Source organism: Lepidothrix coronata, unplaced genomic scaffold (genome assembly GCF_001604755.1).
Source record: "Lepidothrix coronata isolate B3197 unplaced genomic scaffold, Lepidothrix_coronata-1.0 Scaffold74, whole genome shotgun sequence".
Classification (NCBI taxonomy): Eukaryota; Metazoa; Chordata; class Aves; order Passeriformes; family Pipridae; genus Lepidothrix; species Lepidothrix coronata.
Genome location: NW_016690254.1, coordinates 127,472 through 135,666, shown reverse-complemented (window position 1 = coordinate 135,666; position 8,195 = coordinate 127,472). Strand labels below are relative to the sequence as shown.

At 51.9% G+C, this 8,195-nt stretch overlaps 1 protein-coding gene across 1 annotated transcript; it reads right to left on the bottom strand.

The window, feature by feature from the left end:
- Positions 1-4,620: 4,620 nt before the first annotated feature.
- EN2 (engrailed homeobox 2) lies at positions 4,621-7,812 on the bottom strand. Its single transcript, XM_017819360.1, has 2 exons — positions 7,272-7,812; positions 4,621-5,523 (listed from the first exon to the last, which is right to left on the bottom strand). The coding sequence occupies exons 1-2, from the start codon at positions 7,810-7,812 to the stop codon at positions 5,207-5,209; spliced, it is 858 nt and encodes a 285-aa protein (XP_017674849.1). The 3' UTR covers positions 4,621-5,206.
- Between the last annotated feature and the right edge of the window lie 383 nt (positions 7,813-8,195).

Sequence of the window (8,195 nt, the reverse complement as noted above, 5' to 3'; positions counted from 1 at the left end):
TCAGGCAGCGAGCAGGGACAGGCAGAGGGCAGGGACGGGCAGCAGGCAGGGACGAGCAGCGGGCAGGGGTAGGCAGTGGACAGGGTCAGGCAGTGGGCAGGGGCGCGCAGCGGGCAGGGGAGAGCAGTAGGCAAAGAGCTGTCGTCGGGCTCTGGGCGTGGGTGTCTGTGGAGCTGCCGGCTCCGTCGTCTCTTCCTGCCTGGGCTCATCCAGGCCACTTATTCCCGAAACCGGGGCCAGGCTTTGGGCGTCAGCCTTGCCTGAGTTTGCCAGGGGTCTCAAATATGCGACAGAGCAGATTGAGGACGGGCTAGTGGTTGGTTTTAGCTGCAAGGCTGGTCTCGGTGTGTGTGAGGGGGGAGCCCAGGGCATGGATACCCTCCTCCCTAGCGCTGCACAGCCCAGACCTGCCCCGTCCCCAGCTCTACAGAACCCAGCTCCACAGTCACGGACCGTCCCGATTTTCTGCACAGAAACACGGGACTACCTTTCGCTCCCCAAACGTGTCTGGGTGCTTCTGCCGGAGCCACGGAGCATCCCCCGGGCTGTCACTGCACAAATCTCTCTCCCCCTGCTACGCCGTCATCCCCGTCTGCTGCTCCCGGGCCGTCCCGGACTGCCCCGGCTCCTTCCCTGAGGGAAGTGGGAACAAAACCTGCACCGAGTGCCCAGGTCCAGCCCCTGCCCGCGGGTGCCGGCTTCCACTCTGCTTGTTTGTTTGTTTTTAAGGCAATGCGAATTTGTTTATAAAATTGACTCTGGCCCTTTGAAACAAATTGTTATTAACCTTCCCCTTCTGAGCATTTCATAATCACAGATGTTAGTTTGGAGATGATATCCAAACATCCCAGGGGTACTTTTGATAGCTGCATGGGCGGGGATTGAATGTGGAGGTCGGATATTAAATCAGCGGGATACAGAATTACTTTTTTTTTTTTTTCCACAAACCCGAGCTGGCTAAATAGTTTCTCCCTCTAACTCTGATATGCATTTCACAATCAATGGCGCGGGCATTTGCATACATAGTGCCTGGGTGTGGGTTTGTACATCGCATGTGCCGTACCCTGCGTTAACGGAGAGCAGAGCGGAGGAACACCTTCACTAAACCTCAGTGCTCAGATGCTCATTGAACAGAGTTAGGGGGAAAATACGCTTAATTAATTACACGGAGGGGCTGGTTGGCACCGGGCAAGTGCGGATGTATTTTTGCTCGGCCCTGAAATACTTCCCTGGGTTGGTGGTTTTGTTTGGTTAGTTGATTCGGGGTTTTTCCCCGTTTTATTCTTTTTTTATGGGACTCTGCTGCTCTGGCTGGAGGGGAAGGAGTCTGCCCCGCTAGCTGGGGGAGGGAAATCTCAGGGAGAGCTGCCTGCCAGGAATAAAACGCTGCCAGGCGGTGGCTAACTCCAGGGCCAGTCCTGCCTCTGCCCCGACGCAACCTGGTTTTGGGGGAAACTCTGGCTCGGCTTCGGGGGTGCTCTGGGTTGGGATTTTGCCTTTTCCAAAACAAAAATGCTGTTTCAGAAAGCCGGTGTTGCTTTGCTAAAATTGCAAGAGGAGCTTGTGCGGCAGCTCATTCTGTTAAAATAATTTTTAATTTTAAATTATCGAGGGGTAATTTATCTGTGCCGTCCTTCCCAAGCCAGCGGGGAGCTGCTGCCCGGGCGTGGGAGCGCGGGCTGGGCGGCGCACGGGAACGAGCAGCCGCTCACAGGGTGGCGAAAAGCAGCAGCGGAACAAGTGTCTCCGAACCTATGCCTCTTCCCGCGGAAGCTTTCCCCAAAATATCGGAGGCAGGTGAGAAGTGCAGCCCGTGTGAGGAATTCGCTGCTCCCACTGAAGGCACGGCTTACAAATGGCAAATATTTTGTGTTCTGCTCTGGATAAAATCCAAGCAGCAGCGTGATATTTTCTGTCCTTGCTCCAGAGACTGAACTAACTTAGAGAAGTTCCACTACGATTTTTTTAAAATCTAAAACTAAATACCTATGCCTACTGGTATCACACATCTATTTTTTATTCCCAGTATTTCATACTGGGGGGGAGGACAGGTGGAAACTCCACCCCTGCCTGCACACTTAGGAGCAAGGCCAGAATTTCCCCCCAGTACAGGTTTAGTGGCTTCCTAAAAAAAAAGTTAAATAAAATCTCCGTGGGACTTATCCTCTCTCGTGTAACACACCCACGGTGCCGTTTTCTACCACTGAGCAACCGGAGCTATTTTTCAAACCAGACTTAAAACTCTTCTTTAATTCCCACTGCCACCGATTTTCTCCCTCGGGATTATAAATCACCTGCCTCTATTAGTGTTGGTGGTCAAAAAAAAAATCTCCTCAAAGATACGTAAACCAAAAAGGCTGGAAAAATAAAGAAGGTTTGGAAGCAGCAGGAACTCGCAGTATCCTGGTAGCATCCCCGGCACTCCCGTCACACTCATCCCCAGCCCGTTTCTTCGGGCAGGTGAAGCCCTTGGTGCACCACGCCAGCGGCAGCTCCTCTCCTGGAGAATTTTGCCCCTTGCAGAATGTATCTTAAAGTAGCAGCTTTTTAAAAAAATATATAAAGTAAAATATTAAATACACCTCCTCTTGGTTTTATCTGGGAGCGCGTCCCCTGCAGAAGGAACGACCCTAAGGGTGAGTGAGGCTCTGCCCTTCCTCCCTCTCCTCCTGCCTGTAGAAAGCTATTTCGGAGCTCTTGTGCCCTTTGTCGCAGCAAGGCGGGTGATCGTTTTATTTTTGTCCAGCCTGTCCTAAAATCGTGGTACTGTCATTTCCCGGGGCTGCCAAGCATTTTACAGGGTGCCCGGTTTCGTGGAGTGGCATCGGCAATATTCCATCCCCTCTTCCCGAGCTCCAGGGTTACGAGTTTTTCTAGCAGAGGTTTTCCAAACTCAGCCTGTCAGAGCATCACACCACCGGGTATTTAAAGTCTTGAAAAGGTGAAACCTGTTGACAGTACGTGAGATTAAAAAGATTTTCCTTTGCGTTTTCAGCTCCTTTTGAGCAGGAGGAGGAGTGCCCGAGAGGGGCTCGGTGCCGGCTGGCGCTCGTCCTCTCCTTCAGCTAGAAATGAATCCCCCAAAGTTTCTTCATTAAGTCAAAAGGCTGATGAAAAGCCTGGCTGCAAAACCACCTTTCTCATAAATCGCCACGGATTTCCCCCCACACACCCCGTAAAGAGCTGAAACTACGAAATACTTCTAACTCCAGCTCCAGTGCTCAGAAGTGCAGGCTAAGGACTGTATGAACATTTAGGGATATATATTCCCTAACAGCACTGCTCCATTGCAACGCCTGAGTGACACGGTTTGGATTTCATAATAAAGTGGGTTGTTTGGTTGGGTTTTTTTAATTATTATTATTTAATGCAGTCCTCGAGAATCGAAACACACAAAATGCAGCGAGAATGTTCACAATGTTGAGAACACAGTTGTAAATAGAAACATTCATATTTCATCCGATTATAAATATTTGATACTGCAATTGTAAAATGCACATGTTTTATAAACTGGAGAGAAGAAAAAAAAATCCTTTGCTTTCTTGCTAAAAGGCAAAGTCATTTAATCCTGGCTCCTAAGCAGCTGATGGTTATTCACAGAATTTAAAATTACAGTTTTTTATTTTATAGCTGGATTCTTCCTTTTTTTTTCTTTTTTTTTTTTTTTTAATTTTATACTACTATGTACAATGTGTATCTATTAGAGCTGCAAAATAAAGAGGCTTTAAGGCAAAGCGAGAAGTTCTTCACCCCCTAAACATCGTCGCAGGAGGGCCCGTTCCCGAGCAGCTGCCCACGCACACCCAGGCCCACGCAGGACACATCCCCCTCCGGAGTGGGGAGAGGGACCCCTCGCTCCGGGAGAAACGGGTTAAACACAGCACAGCGCCTCGGACTCCCGAAAAACTCCGATGAGAAGGGGGTGTCTGCGTGCGGAACGAGGGGGGGGAGCGTGGGGAGAAACACCCACCCGCACACGCTGTCTCGAAGCATCGCGCCAGCGGGGACCGCGCTGGGGGGGGAAGGGAGAACTAAAAACGTTACTTTATTTGGGGGGGGGGGCTAAAACGCTCCCAAATATTTCGGGGATGTGATGCCGGAGCGGAGCCGGGTCTCATCCCTCGGCCGCCCCCCGCGGAGGGGGAGCGGGGCCGGGAAGGAGCAGCATCCCGGAGCGGCTCCCGCTTTTCGGAGATGGGGTTCCCAAAGTTTTCCCAACAAGTTGGAAGGGAGGGGGGAGGGGGGTGCTAACCCCATCTCTATCCCTCATCCACGCCTGCAGCCTGCATTCCGCATCCATGGATGGCCGTGGGTCTCGCTGGGAGTGATGAAGGGGTAGAGGCTCAGGAGAGGCCCCCGAGCATGTTTTAAGAAGGTGTTTCCAGATTTGTCTCCCTATTGTCACTTATATTTTTTTCTTCCTTTTAAAATTAAATTCTCCATGTCTATCCCCAAAGTCAGCCCCAGACACCCCAACTCCAAAAACATAAAAAAAGAAGAAAAAAAAAAAAGAAAACAAAAAAAAAAAAAAAAAAAAAAAAAAAAAAAAAAAAAAAAAAAAAAAAAAAGAAAAAAAAAGAAAAGGGGAGGGGTGGGGTGAAAAAAAAAGTTGGAACTCATAGAACAAATAGGAGAACTATTTATTCAGTTCACAGTCCTGTGAAATGCAGCAATAAAAATCTTTGGACTTCAGCAAAAGTTGTTTTTAATTCTTTTTTTTTTTGAATTTCAAAAAACATTGTCCAATGTCCATTAAAACTGCGCTTAAGTCTATAAAAGGTAACTTAAGCATTAAAAAAAAAAAATCATAAAGATAGCATCTAAAATCTCCATACAACCGAAAAAAAAAAAAGCAAGCAAACAAACAAACCAAAGTCAACCAACCAGCCCAAACCCCCGAAATCAAAACCAACCAACCAAAAAAAAAAAATCAAAAAAAATCAAAAAATATTTTATAATCAGATATCTTGGATTTTTACACCACCTTACCTGTAAATTATATATACATAGAATATTGCAGAATTATATCTAATACACAATATTTTCACTATTAATGCTGGTATAATCTTTATACACTGGCCCTTATGTTTCTTTTTATTTTTTTTAATTAAATTATTGCATTGTATAAACTTTGACTGCAAACGGCCCCCCTCCCCTGCCTCCCCCCTCCCTCCCTCGCCTTCCCCCCACCCCCCCTTTCCCTTGGCTATTCACTGTCCGACTTGCCGTCTTTCGCCGTGGTGGAGTGGTTGTACAGCCCCTGGGCCATGAGGTGCACTGCCAGGGAGTTCTTGCTGCCCGTCGCCTTCTTGATCTTGGCTCGTTTATTCTGGAACCAGATTTTGATCTGGGACTCGTTGAGCCCGAGCTCCTGGGCCAGGCTCTGCCGCCGCTGCTCCGTCAGGTACCGGTTCGTCTGGAACTCGGCCTTGAGTCTCTGCAGCTGCTCGGCGGTGAAGGCGGTGCGCGGCCGCTTGTCCTCCTTGTTGGGGTTCTTCTTCTTTGGTTTGCGGGAGCGGGGACCTACGGCCGGGAGAGAGGAGAAGCACCGACACCGCCACGCTCCGCTGCGGGCGGCCCCACGCCAGGCGCGGTCCCGCGGGGGGGGCACCCACGCTCCGACAACACCACCACCACCCCCGCCAAGAAAAATAAACCCGCTTTGTGCCTCCGCTGCCAGGGCGATGCTCTGGAGGCGGTGGAACGGGAGCAGCAGACCCCGGCGCCCCCGCAGCCTCCTGTGCCCCAGCTCGCTGCCCGGCCGCCCCCCCCCACGTCCCCTTCCCCCTCAGCCACAAACACAGTTACCGACCCTCTGCATCCCGGGGATGGTCAGCAAGGAAAACTGCACCAGGAGCAGCCACACGGAGCTAAATTTTACACCCCGAAAAATATGTTTTAGTTTTTTTTTTTTTTTTTAAGAAAACCTCTTTACTTCTTTTACTTATCTTTTAATTTTTTTTTTTGGTGGGTCGCGATAAAAATTCTAATGGAAATCCTCCTCCTCCAGTTTACTTAGGGAGAAGCATTGCGCCTCTCCGCTGCAGTGCCCATATGGCGCTGCGCGGCCCGATCCGAATCGCCGGGATTATTCTCGGGAATATTATTCTCGGCAGCACAAGGAGCCTTTTCTGCCCGGGCCGAGCCATTGTGAGGATGTATGTTAATTAAATATTAACAAAGGAGAGCACCGGAGAACAATGGAGTAAATTCCAATTCAGCTCTGAATATTACCTCTGAGTAAGAGTTTGTTTTCAGACATTACGAACTAATTTTCATCTCGTTTTACGATCCCTCCTTCAGCCGGCCGGCTCCCGGGTGAAAATCCTACCTCGCTGCTTTTGTAAGAGAAAGATCCATATTTTTTTTTTCTTTTCCCTGGGAGCAGATCTCCTGTCTGGTGTTTCCCATGCCTTCCCCCAGCGCTTTCTACTTCTTTTTAAACAGGGTTTTACCGATCTGCCAGAACCAGTCCTGCTGTCCCCGCGGTAGCAGAAGGACATTTTACCCCCTGGCTTTATTTTTTAAATTTTTCTTTCTTTCTTTTATTATTTTTTTTTACGATAATTTCAAGAGGTTCTGCCCAAACCCTTGCCAAAGAAGTTCCTTGGTTCTTAGGAACGTCCCCCGGCCCCCACAGAGCTGACCTACAGCACATGGAGGGAAATTAAAAGAAAGAAACGAAACGGCGGCCGCTCCGAGGCCTCTTTTAGAGAAATAAACGACCGCGGCTTGTTTTTGGCGAAAAAAGACTAATCAAAACAAGGCGAGGCCTGTGGAAATGCCCTCTCCCCTTTCCAAAACACAGCGCGGGAGGGGGAGAGGTTCCTGGCGGGGAGGAGAGCTCTCCAGGAGGATAAGCGGGGAGCCCAAAGCCAGAATTTTTTCCTCCCTCTTTGATAAAACTCGGCTGTTGGTGAGAAATGCCCCGAGCCCAGGCGGCCCCAGCTCCGCCGCGGCGGCGGGGAGGGAGGGACCTCCGTTCCCTCCTCGTCCCTCCGGCTCCGCGCACCCACGGCCACCCCTTCTTCTCCCCGCATTTTCAGGTCATTTTAAGCAACTCCTTCTCCCACCCACTCCCCTCCAGAACAAAACAAAAAAAAGAAAAAAAAGAAAAAAAAAAAAAGAAAATAAGAAGACGGAGCAGGAAAGGGGAGCGGGGTCTCTTCCACGCCGCTTCCCGGCCTCGAGGGCGGGCGGAGGCGGCCCGAGGAGCCCGGGGAGGGTGATACAGCGGTGGGGGAGCGGGGCCGCGACGGGGCAGCGCTTACCTGAGGAGGGCCGGTCCGAGTACCGCGTGCAGTACACCCAGGCGGGCCACAGCATGGGCTGGTTCCCGGCGTTGGAGCTGGCCTGGGAGCTATCCGAGTCCGAGCTCACCGACAAGTCGCCGCCGCTCAGCCCCCGCGCCTTCAGGGCCGCCTCCAGCGCCGCGGGGTCGCCCCCCTTCTTGGCGGCGCCGTGCAGGGCCAGCCCGGCGGGGCCGCCCTCCCCCCGGCCCGGCGAGCCCGCCCCGCCGCCGGGCAGCGCAGCCCCGGGGGCCGGCGCCGCGGCGGGGCTGCGGCGGCTCTCCGCGCCGGGCCGCCGGGGCTCCGCGCCGGGGCCGCCCACCTCCTTCCTTCGCCCGAACTCGGGCCGCAGGATGTTGTCGATGAAGAAGTTGGTGATGCGATGCGGGTGCGGGTGGGGGTGCGGGGGGTCACCGGGGGGGAGCAGCAGCCCCCGCCGTCCGCCGCCGCCGGGCTCCGCGTCGCCGCCGGACTCCTGCGGCTCGGCCGCCTCCTCCCGGGGGCTCCGGCCGCCCTCCTCCATGCTGCGCGGCCGCCCCGCCGACGGCTCCGCTGCCCGCCCGCCGCCGGCCGGGAGCTGCCGAGCGCTGTCTCTGTTGTTGCTCCTGCTGTCGGTTGTTTTTTATTTAATTTTTTTAATATATATATTTATATATATATGTCTATATACAACGCACGCACAGGTGTCTATTTGCTTTCGTTTCTCCTGGCTTCGCCGGGCATTCAAAATCCAGAGTTCGAAAAAAAAAAAAAAAAAATTAAAAATTAAGAGTCATTAAAAAAAAAATAAAAAAAAAGAGACAAATGCAGGGAGATCCCCTCCCCAAGCCAGCAGCCGAACCTCCACCACTTCCAACTTTGCCAAAAAATGAAAACACAGAGAGGAGGCTTCGGTCCTCCCGCCGC

Bases quoted from the DNA above. Each gene is read 5' to 3' on its own strand.
- EN2 (XM_017819360.1), bottom strand. From the start codon at position 7,812: ATGGAGGAGGGCGGCCGGAGCCCCCGGGAGGAGGCGGCCGAGCCGCAG. The intron at 5,524-7,271 runs GTAAGCGCTGCC...TCCCGGCCGTAG, and splicing joins CTCGGACCGGCCCTCCTCAG to GTCCCCGCTCCCGCAAACCA.